This window comes from Pavona decussata, unplaced genomic scaffold (genome assembly GCF_977016875.1).
Source record: "Pavona decussata unplaced genomic scaffold, jaPavDecu1.1 SCAFFOLD_71, whole genome shotgun sequence".
Taxonomy (NCBI): Eukaryota; Metazoa; Cnidaria; class Anthozoa; order Scleractinia; family Agariciidae; genus Pavona; species Pavona decussata.
This window is the reverse complement of record NW_028145490.1, coordinates 3,028,265-3,043,013: the sequence shown is the minus strand read 5'-3', so window position 1 is coordinate 3,043,013 and position 14,749 is coordinate 3,028,265. Positions and strand designations below refer to the sequence as shown.

Below are 14,749 nucleotides of genomic sequence, written 5' to 3'. Positions count from 1 at the left end.
TTAACCTCTCTCGTTTTTTTTGGCGTTTTTGTCCATTTGTTTTAAGAATTTTATATCTCAGAGTGTCTTTTTTAACAAACTAAAATTGTTTCCTTATCCGCAAAACTTGTGTAACACCTGAAGGAATATTGGTAACCAAGCCTTCATTGTAAGGCGTGTGATATGCCATTGCGTGACATACAAATGATATGCATGGATTGAAGAAGTCAAAACGACAGTGTCGCTCAGTAATCAAAAATTTCGCTCAATGGTCATTTTCTTTTTACGATGAAACAAGCTCAGTTGTACGTTAGAGAAAGATAGCAGCTATGGTGTATTTGAAGCTGCCAAGAAAAGCGCCGATGTTTGTACAAGAGCCACCCGGGTATCGCTCAGATAGTTGTCGATTTCGTAAACTCGCTGTCAGAGAGAACATGGTAATTTTGAAGAGAAAGTAGGAATGAAAACCAATCTACAGCCACTGTCTTAGCAAGGTAAACTTGTAATGTTGACCTTCTAATCAAATAGGTGCTAAGCACTAAGATTTGCTTGGAATATTGGCTTCGATAACAGAGACTAATTCGATTACGTATTTGTGTTTGTTGACATTCAAGTGGAGTTTGTGATTTTCTCGACACAAAGCATGTTTTTTTCGTGCAGAATTTAAAAGCCCCAGACTAATTTTTATATCCTTGAAAAGAAGACCATTTTCACTAATCACATCCTTAATCTCAAGCGCTTTTGAGTTATACCGCATCGGAAAAATGTTTAATGAAAAACTACTCCAAAATTGAAATTTTGGTGATTTTCAAACTCGTGCCATGCATTCCCATTTAAGTAAACAATCCTGGTTTTAGACTTGAATCATTTGCCAGTGTCTCTTACACAAATATACCAATTTGAAAAACCCGTGCTTCCTTTTGCACTTTTCACGAGCGAAGTTCTTGCGTTGTTACTCTGCGCACTAATTTCCGCCATTTTATGACAGTCGGCTCCCTTTACAGTTAGTGGTAATTTTCTGGAAAATAAAGCAGAGCTGAACATAAGAAATACACCACGTTTATTAACTCATCATAGAGTATGTCTGAGCAAAATATGAGGGTAGTCAATTTTTGAACCCTGTGCCACCACTCACTCATGAAAACAAGGCGCTCCTGATACGGCAAACTACTATTATTAATTACTTTTCTATCCTAACAAAATGACTGTTTTCTTTTTTATTAACACAGTCACCAGTGTTTATCGTAAGTTTTCTTGGTTCTGCCCTTCTCTCTATATTGCTCCCACGGACAGGGTTGTGGTCCCCGCCTAATAGTAAAGCACCCACCTACAGTTCATAAACTACCAAAATCTCGATTTGAAAACACTGGGATCGTAGGGTGGTATCGGGAAAAATGTTGGTGGGGATGCAGTTCATTGGTTGAAGATGACTTGGTCATAACGTGCCTGTGATTGGCTACTAATCACTTATGACTAATTAATTTGTAATATTCGTATTCAAGGCAGAAGCCTTTCGCGTGTTGCTTTTTCGATTGTGTGGGGGAGATATTGGCAAATTTAGACAGAATTTCGGAGAAAGAGGTAAGAGATCTTGAAGTTTTATTTGTTGCCTTTCCTTCTCACAAGTTCAGGGAAAAATTTGACTGAGATATATAGAGTAGAGATAAAACTGTCGATAAATTCAAGAGTTTGCAATTAAGACACGATCTTTTGTCTTTGCTGAATTGAAAGCCTTAGTATAAAACTACAATTTTTCAGACACAAATCACCCATAACTGAGCTTTAGCAACGACGAAGGCGACGGCAACGAAAATGTCAGTATTAAAATGAATTCGAGTTCTTTCAAACGTCGTCGCAATTAATCCAACTCGCCTTAAATGTCTAATGCAGGTGAAATTTCCTGGAATTGAATTCTTGGACACCGCACCCAAGTTTAGAAAGAGAAAGAACAATTCGATCTCGTGTGTTGATGTCCTCCATAAAACGTCCCATCAAGAAAATGTACGTCCCTGTCGTGCAGTGACGGCAAAGAAATGATCCAAGATGTGTTATAGACGTGCAGAGTTGTTGTTTTGGTTATTTTTCCCGTTGATTTTGCAACGTTCTCGTTGCCGTCGCTGTCGTCGTTTGCGAAATTTTCCTACTGACTGAAAGACTCATTCGACAAGAAAGATTTATTGGAATATCGGCAGAATATTTCTGTAGTACGAGCGAATTAATAAGCGGTAAAAGGGCATTAAAAAGTGCATCAGCCAAGTAACGCCCCAACCATTGGGATCAAATAAAATGATAATTTGTATGATTTATGCACCGTTTGATTCTCAGAAAAACAGGCTATGATGTGACTCAAAGCGGGACTTTCCCTTCAAATCGTGCCAGTATGATAACTTTCTCACGCGTGAGAAACAGTTGTATTATGAATAAAAGGAGTTTCGGACTGTTGTAAAGCACACAGGAAGCGGCTAGAACACGAAAGAATTGTAGGGGAAACACGAGACGTACTTGAGTGATTCTCCCTACTTCTTGAGTACTCCAGTTGCTTCCTCCGTGCTTTACCACAGAACAGAGCACGGCCGAGGCTTCTTTATTTTTTTTATGATAAAGAATCCTTTAATTTCCCCCCCCACATTAACCCTCATTTTCCAAACAAACAGGAATGCCGTCGGCGTGCATCTGTACTCTCATAAAGCACGCTAAAGTAAGCCAATCACAATCCTTGTTAGCATGGTTCAAATGATTTGATTGGTTGAACAAGACGAAATGTGTCAAACATGTCAAAGCAAAGCATCAAAGTTCCCAAACTTGGCATAGTTCGAAAGTAACGCTAGTGCATCTTCATAGTTTTTCTTTTTAAAACTCAGGATGGAAAAGTAAAATTTTCAATGAAATCCGGTGGATTTGTTGCTCATGAAAATCTGGACGTTATTAACATTGAATTCGAAAACAAACTGCTTAAAGCTTGCGGCTGGTACCAAACCAACTGCTGTGCTGTGTTTTGTGAGTGAAGAGCAGTCAAATTCACGAGAGCAAGAGGATTGCTCGAACTGTTGACATCGTTAGGAAAACTGGGCTGCTGTGACTGCGGTGGCCTCCCACTTAATGCTCCGGAGAGAATATTTGAACAAGCTGTTAGTTGTTCACTCGAAGGGCGAGCGTTGTCATTTCTGATACTTGCTTCTCTGCGGTGAGCGGATTTGGCATTGATGTGCCATGATGGAACTGGCTTGGAAAATGTTAGGATCTTGAAAGCTTATAAATAAGTTTATTCGCCAGCTATAATAATAAAATGTTCAGTTTTCTCAATTTTTTTACACGAAAATATAGCTAAAAAGTGATTACTGTATTTGAGCTTGTAACACTGTGTTTAAGCTTATGACATCTTTACATCTTTCGTTCAAAAACTTGGGCTGCCCATTTTGTATTATCTTTCGTGTTTTTCGTCTCTGCCTTCGTTGAAATTTCGCCAATTCGGGGGTTTACATGTCTGCAAATCTCTGTTTGTTTATATTTCTACTTGACTCTGTGTTTCCATCTCCAACTTCTTCGGAAACTTCACTTCCAATCAACTTCCCATAAGAACTGTTAAATATAAACAATTGAAGGGAACTTCATATCTAAAATTATCGTCTGATCCTAGAAACGTAGCCAAAGGGTTTATCAATCAAAATAATAGTGATAATGAATTTTTTATTACATGGTGTCATATTTCACATTTAAATCGACAAGATAAAGATCCTCAGAAGATTAAAATATCAAAACTTCAATATATTGAAAAATTAAATTATCAAGGTGTTAAATTCCCAGTAACGATAAAAATATCAATGATATAGAAAAGCTAAGTAGTGTTAATATCCATATATTTGGTTATTTAGAAAAAACAACCATAACCTATCGACATATAAAAAGAAAAGTTTGAAGATCTTATGGAATATTGTTAATTACTGTAGAAAACAACAACAATTACATTTCAATGAAAACTTTTCATAAAGTCAAGCTTTATCAAAGCAAATCTGAAAGAAAAAAAAATTTGTATGTCCTTACAATCATAAAGAGAACTGTTCCATGTAAATGGAAAGCAAGCTATTAAATTGCCTACAATGGTGACAATATATTAAAATTCAACTGTTTTGATAAACAGTAAAATGTACCATTTACAATTTATGCCGATTTTCAAGTTATAACTATAAAAAGATGATAAATCATATACCGAAGTTTATCAAAAACAGACTGATTGTGGATATAGTAAAAAGTGGTTGTTGTTATAATGATGCATGTAGCAGGCCAAAGCAGATCTACGAGGTAAAAATTCAGTTTATAAATTTATGGAAAGATGCTAGTAGAAGTGAAATAGTGTAATGATATCATGCTAACAGAGGAAGATATAAAAGATTCAAAAGACCTGAAAAATTTCAGAGTTGTAATAAAAATACCCTGTCAAAAATATTAAGGTTCGAGATAATTTCTATATTACTGGTAAGTCTAGAAGGTCTGCTCATAAAGATTGTATCATTAATTGTAAATTGGCTGATAAGATACCAGATATTTTCTACAATTTAAGGGGTTATAATAGCCTTTTTATTAAGTAAGTAAATAGGAAAGTTTATACAAGATATTAATGTAATCTCAAATAACATGGAGAAATACAGGGCTTTATGCTGGGTAAACATTTAGTATTTTTTCATATCTTCATACCGGTTATTTTCTAAAATTTAAGGTGTTATAATAGTCTTTTTATTATGTAAATAAATAGGCTTTATAACAGCCCAAACGTTGACAAATTTCTGAAAAAAGGTGCAATAAATATTTTACTGACCAATGAAATGTTTAATCTTAAATCACTTCGTAGATGCTTTCAAACACTTTTTATAAAAATTCTATGTCTTTTTCGATTTAAGAAAGCGGTGTACTGTCACATGATAGTCCTAACATTTTAAACAATTCCTTCATTTATGATAACCGTTCATCTATGGTAACAAATTATTGACTTAAATATATTATATATATCTTTTTATGTGTTAACTGCATATGATTCTTTTCGATAAAGCTATTAAGAATATCTTAAAGATATTTCTTCCTATAATAAACCTATTTTTCCTTGTTCTATACATATTTTAATAAAAATAAATATGAACGGATGCTGTTTCATAAGAGTTAACCGTGGCACAGGTTTTACAAACATTCATACCATTATCATTACTAAATTCCATATTAATCCAACACGGTTTATTCTTCGTAATTTTTAATACATTAATCTTTGTTTAAAAAAAGATACAGATTACCTTACCCGTATCTTTAATTCCATCGCGTATTTTTTTAGCACAAATTCCTACCATGTGGATAAATTGTTGTTCAATAGCAAAAACTACCAAGCCGTATGAAACAGAAATAACTGAAAGATACATTATCCACTTTACGATTGAGGAAAATTATGCAACTGTCTTAGAACAATTTGATGACTCAAGGTGAAGGGAAAGTCCCGTTGCATTACATCATAGACTTCCTGTTTTTCTGAGAAACATATTCGAAACGCTTCTTACTCATTATAAAACTGTTTCTCACGCGTGAAAAACTTACTGAAATGACGCGATTTGAAGCATGAGGGAAAGTGCGGTTGAATTGCATAATAGATTTCCTGTTTTACGGAGAATCACGCAATATACAAATTAAACGAATTATCGATCATTCAGGTTCCCAAACAACTTTATTAATTCAATTCTATTTCATCCCAATTTTAGGTGTGTTGCGTTGCTGTTGCACTTTTATCTGCCGTTGAATGCCCTATGCACTTTTAAAATGATCGTGTACCTGCAATTGATCTATGATTAGCTAATAATGCCTCCATTTGTCGTTTATTAGTGACTTTCTATCGCGAATGGTTGGAGTTTGACACAAGTGAGAGGATTTATATATACCGCATTCTTTTTCGGCGCGTGCTCAAGAACGAACATCCAGTCGATCGTTCTTAGAACGACCAATTTTTTCGTAAGAGAAAGAATATTAATCAAAAGATAAATGAAAAGGAAGGATTTTGTTACATATGAGCCGCAATAATATAATGCTGGTGATTGCGTTTCTAATAAATGTATGTTTCAATTAATTGTCACTGGTTAATGTTGTCGTCGAAAAAAGTAGGTAAGTAGCCTTTTCCAGGAAAAGCTCATGATTTTAAGGATAAAACGTAATATTAAGTTCACATTAATGTTTCACTGCCGGATCGTGTTGCTGTCGTTGCTGCAACGTGTCCACACTAGTATTTCTGAACCCTATTAAAGTTGAGAACTTTAACAGACTTTTTGAAATCCTACGTGTTAGTTTCGTCTGATTCGAATTATTTATTGCAATTTAAACAGGGATCGACAACAAGACAGAGTGCTAGAGCAATACTGAGTCTTACAATCCAGAATTGATATTAGAAGATGGGTTCAGGAGAGAGTAAGCCAAGTGAGTGAATTAAAAAGCCGTTGTTGGCAGGGATATCCCCGTATGTGACGTCCAAGCTAAAGTCAATCTTGGGTGTCACTAAAGCATATGTAGCAGCAGACTACGGATCACATTAGTAGAATGTTATACTGCGGAATCCGCAAACAACCTACCTCCACTCGAACTATCTTCGTTAAGCCGTATCTTGTCTCACAACTTTGCGAAGAAACCATCGCCAACGCTTACATTTATACATTATGCTATTGAGATCCAGAGTTCATTTTTCTCCGCTGGGACTCAGTTCTGACGGCTACTGGAAAACGCGTGCGTTTCCTCTGCGTTTCTTTATAGCGTAATGTAGATATCTTGCGATCGATGCATATTTACGCCCAAGAACATCAACTCTATTACTTTTATAATAATTTCAGAGGGCATTCACAAAAGGAATTAAAGACAGTACAGTAAGCGATCACGATATCTTCTGTGAACGCTGCCGGAATCACGTCGGTGTTTATTTTATTGTGCAAAAGCTTTCGTTGCGTTGTCACACCGCAAAATTTGTCAAAAGAATCTTTGCTTCTAAGTTTTCAAAAAGAAAATAACAGAATTTTGTAAACAGCGAAGAAATAGACACTTACGACTGTTAAAATTAATTGTGCAATTGCCTAACTTGACTGAGCGGTTTCGCTTAAAGAAGACATATTATATATAATTACTCTCACCTCGCCTCCGGCCGTGGAGCTACTACAGGCATTATTTCCAACATCGCCCACGAGTTTCTGTATAATACCTGATGATCTCTTCTAACTTTTTAATGTGAAGCGTCACACAACGTAAATAGCAGTCGAGGCGGTTTTTGACACCTTGTCACTTATCGTTTGTATTGCGCATTCTATATTTCTGTCACGCAGTGTTACGGTCGATCACTACACCTGCATACAAATCTCAACCTACATTGTACGAAATAGCATCTATAGGTATGAACTTAGCATTAATATGATCAAGCCGAAATGTTGTGATATATAAGTGGATAAATGAGGTCAGGTTAGCAAAAAATAAGTCACTTTTGGTCAAGCACTTCCGCTGTTCCCTGCTGATCCACAGATAAGTAACACCAATCAATATTCTCTTAAAAGAAACTGCTCTGAAACATTTAGGACAACTTGATGAGACCAGATGCAAGTTAGTCCACGTATGTTTGTCAAGAATGCAAGTGAAAGTGGTGTATTCTATATATAGGCTTTACAGTGCTCGCACGACTGAGCATGCTAACAACTTCCGGTCACTCTCGAGGCACTGGAGATGCGCTGCATCGATTTTTATCTTGTTGATAAAGGCGAGTGCTGTCACACTGTCCATTACCAGACAAATGTGAATGTCCCCCTTCCCCCTAGCAAAACATTTTATTGCGAAGGAGCCTGACAGCAGTTCTAGGCAGTTTATGTGGAGAAACTGTTTGGACTGAATCCAAAGGACTCCCGTGCTCATCGCACTGCAATATTAGCGCCCCAACCATCCTTCGAGGCATCGCTCTTTATTATTATACAGGGGTCTGGATGATCTGGTGCCCTCCCATTCCAAGCCATAAGATTTTTTTTTTGACAGCCCAACACTGCAGTTCCTCTATAACCTCTTAAATGAAGACTGCCTGTGTCTCGTGATGGCCTCTTAAACACAGCACTTGATTTGGCGGCCTCTGCTCTGCCAGCGGCCTTGGCTCAATCCTTGTCGCTGATTGTTCCATGAACCTCCACGAGCCAGGTGCAAACATGTGGAGGGGTAGGACTAAAAACCGTTGTCTAACTTTCTTTTCCTCGCATAACGCATTGGCTGTCTCTGTTCGCTCTATCAGACGGCACTCAAACCCTTGACTAAATAGGTTATTGCCAGCTTCTACGAAATCCTCCTTACAAAGAAGGGAATAGGCTCTGATTTTTGACAGGAAAGTCATTTGACATTTCTGTGAGTGTGTAGCAGATGCATGCCCTACTAGATCAGGCTCCAGTTGTTCAAAGGCCGGATAACTTTATCCTCTGGATAAGTCGCTATCCGTCAGTTTCAATCTGTGCAAAGATTTCAGTATTTCCTCTTGTACAAGCGAATATGCACACTCTAACCACAGTTAAGTTTGGGAGTGAACGAAAACCTTGGACAACGTTTTATGTGAAGTATATTTTAGACCCTGAATAGTGCCTTATCCAGCGAATAAAGTTATCCGGCCTTTGAACAACTGGGGCCAGATGTATTAATTTCTGGATGATAGCCACGAGGTCATTCCCAAATCTATTTAGCCACTGTGCTGATAGCCACGAGGTCATTTACTTCTCCCCTTAAGGCAACTGGACAACGGTAGATTAAACGTCAAGCTCTTCTAATAAATGTTCTTGCGCAGTCACAAGCCGGCTCAAAATATTAAGTTTTTTATCCTGAATTTCTCTAAACTTCGCGTCGGGGCCAGCAAAACTACCAATGGAGCCAAGGGAGATAAGACTCGTATCTTGCGGTGATTAAAGCTGTTAGCTTGTGGGGTCGTGTGTTTACTTCTAAACTAACCTAATCTACTTTACATTAGAATATTTCAGGTATGATAATAGTTAATAGTAGACAAAATTCTGTTGTTTATATCGTGTGGTTGATGCAGATGTGCAGTTAAACTTAACTAATCTTTAAAAAAGTTCTCAGCGCTGACCCGCTTTCTGAGATAGTTAAAGTTCGGGGACGCCACTGCCTCCTTGTCGTTGTAATTAACAAAATTCCATAAGGATGAGCCTCTATATGAGAGAGAATCTTTCATATATCTTGATTCGCACCTTGGTACGAGGAGACAGTTCTGCTCTCGAGTGAAATAAGAGTTAACACGGTTTTGACAAATAGTCTCGGACAGCGTATCTGGTTAAGTCTCACTATGGGCCTTATAAAAAAGTCTGAGAACATCTAGCTTATAGTAAGGAAAAAAGGTGAGCCACTGAACACGCCTAAGGACTTCATCAGAAGCCATATCCTTTGGTAAATTGTAGATTATACGTGCTGCTCTACACTAGTCTCTCTATTGAATTAAGAAGGTCGGACTTACAACACGAGCCCCACAAAACTAAACCGCACTTAACAGCTGGAACGATCACTTTAAAATAAAAGTCTTTTAAAATGCCTCTAGGTAAAAAACGAGATCGTTTAAGCAAATCAAGTTTTTTAGCGAAGGTTCTCTTTATCTCAAGCACGTTGGCTACCCAGGTGAGTTTCTGGTCCACTGTCAGTCCTAATAATCTCGTCTTGGTAACCAAACTTAACACTAAATTTCCTAAGTACACAGGGGCGATGGGTCCCATCGGTGTCCCCTTTGTGAAAAGAATGACCGCCCTCTTGCTGGGGTGAGGTGTCAACCGGTTGTTTAGGCACCAGTTGTAAAACTCTCTTAAGGCCTTATTTAGTTTTGCAATCGCCAAATCATCTGTTTCACCGATGCAAAATACGGTAGTGTCATCCGCGTACATGTAGACGGATCCGGTAGGTACCGAAGAAGGTAAATCGTTCGTAAATAACACGAACAGTGTTGGTCCTAGGACTGATCCTTGTGGGATCCCCATACTCACGGGTAACAGTTCCGACTTTACACCGTTTAGTACAGTGAATTGTTGTCTGCCACTGAGGTAATTGCGTATTAGGTCAAGGAGAGAACCAGTAACTCCAAAATCACGGTTCAGTTTCGTCAACAGAATGTCATGAGGCACAGTATCAAACGCTTTTTTGAAAATGACAAAGGCTGCTGCGACTGCCTTTCCAGAATCGAGAGCTCTTCTCCACGTCCCTGTCAGGTGGATCAGCAAGAGTTCTGTTGAATGCCCAGCGCGATATGCCCACTGCTTATCCGACGCAAGGTTGTTACTCTTGAAGATGTGTTGTACAAGGATGTCATTGATTTCAGACTCCATAATCTTGCCTGGGACACTGAGGAGGGAGATCGGACGGTAGTTTCCCATGTCCGTCTCGTCGTCCTTTTTAAAGATCGGGGCAAGTCTAGCTGTTTTCCACGACGAAAAAATTACCCTGCGTTCTATGCTATATCGAAAAAGAGTGACCAGAGCAGGAACGACTGCAGTTCCTGCGAGTTTTAAAAGTTTTGGTGGAATATTATCGGGACCGGTTGACTTATTTCTTTTGAGCATTTCGACTTTTTTGCGAACTGTTCCCTGAGATACTGTAATTTTTTCAAGGGAATGCGGTATGGCTCTCGGATTATGCATTGCTTCCTCTGATTCCTGGCCCTCGGTAACTGGAGGCGGTGGTGGAAGCTCGTCAGGTAACCTCTCTCCTATCGTGGAAAAATATGAGTTCATCAAAGCAGCTTTCTCTTCGTCAGACTGCGCGAGAGTCCCGTCTTCTCTTTTCAAGGGACCTATGCTTTTTCGAAGAGTAGGATTGGTTGCTTTATTTAGCAACTTCCAATACGCGGTCGTATTCTTTACTTCGTCAAACATATTAGAAAAGTAACTGGCCTTGGCTAGTCTTAAGGCAGAGGTGACTTCGTTTCTCGCTCTTTTATACTCTTGCCACAATGAGGGACACTTTGTGTTGATCGCCTTTTTGAAAAGTTTATACCGTCGATTCATTTTTAACCGAATTTCGTCACTAATCCATGGTGCTGATGTACTTCTGATTTCAACCTGCTTCCAAGGGGCATGATTGTTGCAAATGTCGTTAAATAGGTTCTGCCAGGCCCACAAAACATCATCTGCTTCATCAAAAACTGAAGCAATGTTAAAAGGCGCTGTTGCCAGGTCATGTCTAAAGCTGTCCAGATCAAGTCTCTTGTAATCCCTTACGATGATACCTTTTGGCGGTGGTCTTTTGTTCTTTAACTTCATAGTTGCATATATTAAACTGTGGTCCGAAATACCCAAGGGGAATACGCCAGAAGACGTTATTAAATCCTTTCTTGTCGATAAAAAATCAGATCTGAAATGTTTAGTTTGCACGGGGGTAGCAGTAAAGTCTTAAGGGCTTTCCCACCATATCTTCGACACAGGAAGACCTAACTGGCAGGCCCCTTTGTAGCAGTTTTCTCAGTTTGGCTGACGGAGCCATTTGGCGTTTCCGTGTCTGCTGACAAGCCACTAAGGACGGCCGACGATATCGCCTGAGTGAAATTTTGGTAGGCTGAAAGCGCCTGATAAAATCGCTTACTTTCAACAACAATATCAGAAGTTAGTTGTGGAAGTTATTTGAGGTTTCCTTTTTATTTTTTTTCCACAGGATCGGTTATCTGTGAAAACGCGACTTCCGAAAATGGCGGAGCGAGACAAAAAGGCACTGAGTTGCTCGGCCTTATGGGGGCAACGAAGCCCCTCACCCTGCTTTGTTGTTGTTTTCGCTGAAGTTATTTTTCTGTACATCGCTGTATTTGGAGCAAAATTAAGTTGGCGTTTTATTGCTACATGGCGTCCAATGTAACTAACAGTAAGCTCAGTTCACAACGTTGGAATCTAATTTTCAAGTTTTTTCACTGAGAGACAAGCAACATTTTGTAGCATTTCGAGGCATACTCAAAGTCATTCATTACATGGCAAAACTCTACAGCAGTCGCTCGTTCGACAGGTGAATAAAGATTTTGATCAAAAGCTTTTGCTTCATTTATAGGTCGTGTACCTGGACCTTTTAACGTCTACGCCACCAACAAAACTCAAGCTGGAAAAACAATATTTGTCCGTCTTCGAGGCGACAAACTTGTGGAGAACGAGAACCTTTTGCATAGGGAAGACGCATTTTCAGTTATGTCATCGACAGGAAAAGGCACACAGCAAGGATTAGGAAGAGAAGAATTGGAATACAGCTCTGTCAAACGCGAGATGAATACTCTGGTTAACACGAAAACACGTCAGGTTTTTACCTGCTTGACTCAAGGTGGCTTTGCGTTCCTTCCACATGGACAGCCTATGCCTTATGCTGTTGAGAGCATTGATCGTTCGATATACATCTCAGTCCATGACAGCGAAAACATGTGGGTCCAAGACATGCCTATGAATCCTCGCCTATATGGCTGTGTTACTGTTACAGACGATCATGAGGGCCGCATCAGTGTACTACCGTCCAATCCCGCACCTTGTTGGATTCAGACAGAGGATCCTGCTTTTAATCCGAAAGATCTGGTTTTTGTTCAGCAAGGGAGAGATACAGCGGTTTATGTGGCTAAGCACATTGAGGTTGCAAAACTAGTAGGATGGATTGACAAGGTCCCTTTTCAAGAAAATAAGCTGTCCACAAACAGTTTATTTGTCGCCTTGTCAGAGAAAAAAATCGCCGGTCCTCCCCTTGAGTTTTTATCGGCCACTGGATATGAATGGTTGAAAGTGCAACGTGGTAACCCAATCCCACCAAACGCAGTAAAAACTATTTTGCGTGTGGGACGGTATAATCGCTCTATCTATATCGGGCGCACTGATGGTCAAATTCCCAGTGGCATAATTGCCACTGAGGGTTTGGTCGATTATTTTTTCTCCAATCCGTACGACAGAGAAACGTCAGGGGAAATTCTTGTTCTGACCATTGATCCAAAAATAACTTCACGCTAGCTTAGTTTTTATCAATAAATTTAATAGTATGATATCAAAATACAACAGTTATATTGTACTCTAGTAGGTATTAATGGTTGGCTTCAGTGTCGACGCAATCAGTGTTATTTAGCAATTAAGATTTTGGAGTTCACTTCATCTTTTCAATGAGTTGCAGTTGTTAACATAAACGTGCCTTTCTTTGATGGCACTTATTAGCCCATTTCACTTGAACCAGAATTTTGAGAGTTTAAAATCTCTCTTTAATTTCTTCGTTCAAAAGTGTAAGTTTTAGAAATGTATCCGAAGCCGCTATTAAATGTACTTAATTTTTTTGGTTGGTAAATCTTGTTTGCATACAAGTTTGAGTTTTCCCTCTGCTATAATCACCCTTCTGGTATCGTTTTAGAAATTTTATAGAAATGAATTATAACCTACAATCTTTTGTCACAAAGAAGCCTAATATTACGATAATATGCTTTGTAGGCTGTCTCATTAAAGGGAGACTACCTTGTAAAATCCCGTGAGGGTTTCTTTAGTCTTCCTCTGAAAGCAATTTAACATGTAGCAGTTATTAGAATGTACTTTTATTATGGAAAATAAACATTCATTCATTCATTCATTCATTCATTCATTCATTCATTCATTCATTCATTCATTCATTCATTCATTCATTCATTCATTCATTCATTCATTCATTCATCACTTAATTAGACGGTAATAATTAAATGGGTAATTGATTACATGTTTAACATTTTGGGCTTTGGTATGTAATTTCAATCAGTTATGTGATGAACGTGTGACTGATATACTCTATATGCCGTTATTCATGGTCCCAAAGGACTCTCTTGGGAGCTCATTAGCCCAGAAACTCTTCCATGGAGCCGGGAGCCAAAAGTCGCTCTCTAGCTGGAGCCCGGACACAAATGCTGATCCTAGGTAAATGGAGCTGAAGCACAGCTATGGAACTCAAAGAATCATGCCAAGTTACACTCGAACTATTTTTCTATCTCTCCGTAGGTTGTCTTAAAAATTAAAAAATCGAGCCTGTTCTATGCATTGGGTATGTTTAGACTTCGATCGTTTCTCTTGTTGTTCTTTTTTAGCAATTCGTTCATTTTTTGACCATATAATGTTTATTTGTTCATTTTCAAACAGTAATTCTAGAAACTGAATAAATATCTGTCTCTAGTAATGAAACAAAAACCACACAAATTACTGCAATCGCTGGGCTGCTGATACAATAGCAAGAACTAAGCTTGTTCTGTCCTTCGTTGGAGCCAGTTTAGTCATCCTTAAAATGTTCCAGATAAAAAATGTCGAATATAGAGAGACCAGCAGAGACGACAAACTATTCCGGTGCTTTTTTATCATCTGTAGGACATTTAATTATTTAATGGTGTTTTGTAAATCGTCGTAAGAATCCCAATATCGTCAAGGGCAATTGTCTCGTCTTCAGTTTCTTTGGAAATACCCATAAGGTGCCTTACTAGTGTTTCCATTACGTATGAAATTGTGGTGAATAGAGGTATGTAGTAGAATTCCAAAAGTTCTGTCGGCCCTGTTGTAGTTTTGGGACACCGGTTTATCAAAACCATCCTTCAGTGTACAGATAACCTCTCTATTTGTCAAGGGTCCATCTCTAAGTGGTATACAGTCGTACAGCTGTCGATCACAGTTACCCGTGCTGCGGCTGTTTTGTATCATTTTTTAAATTGGATTTAAAAGGTTTAAGTCTTGTATCTAGGCGTTGACAAAAACCATGTGACTATTAAATGCAACTGCTGCATTAAAAATCAAACCTA

The 14,749-nt window shown here is 38.5% G+C and overlaps 1 protein-coding gene across 1 annotated transcript; it reads left to right on the top strand.

Annotated features, from left to right (window-relative positions):
* The first annotated feature begins 1,498 nt into the window (after positions 1–1,498).
* On the top strand, positions 1,499–13,562 carry LOC146477344 (uncharacterized). The gene is made up of 3 exons (XM_085113800.1): positions 1,499–1,560; positions 6,330–6,420; positions 12,034–13,562. Exons 2-3 carry the CDS (start codon positions 6,396–6,398, stop codon positions 12,963–12,965), a joined length of 957 nt encoding a protein of 318 aa, XP_084969926.1. The 5' UTR covers positions 1,499–1,560; positions 6,330–6,395; the 3' UTR covers positions 12,966–13,562.
* The last annotated feature ends 1,187 nt before the right edge of the window (positions 13,563–14,749 follow it).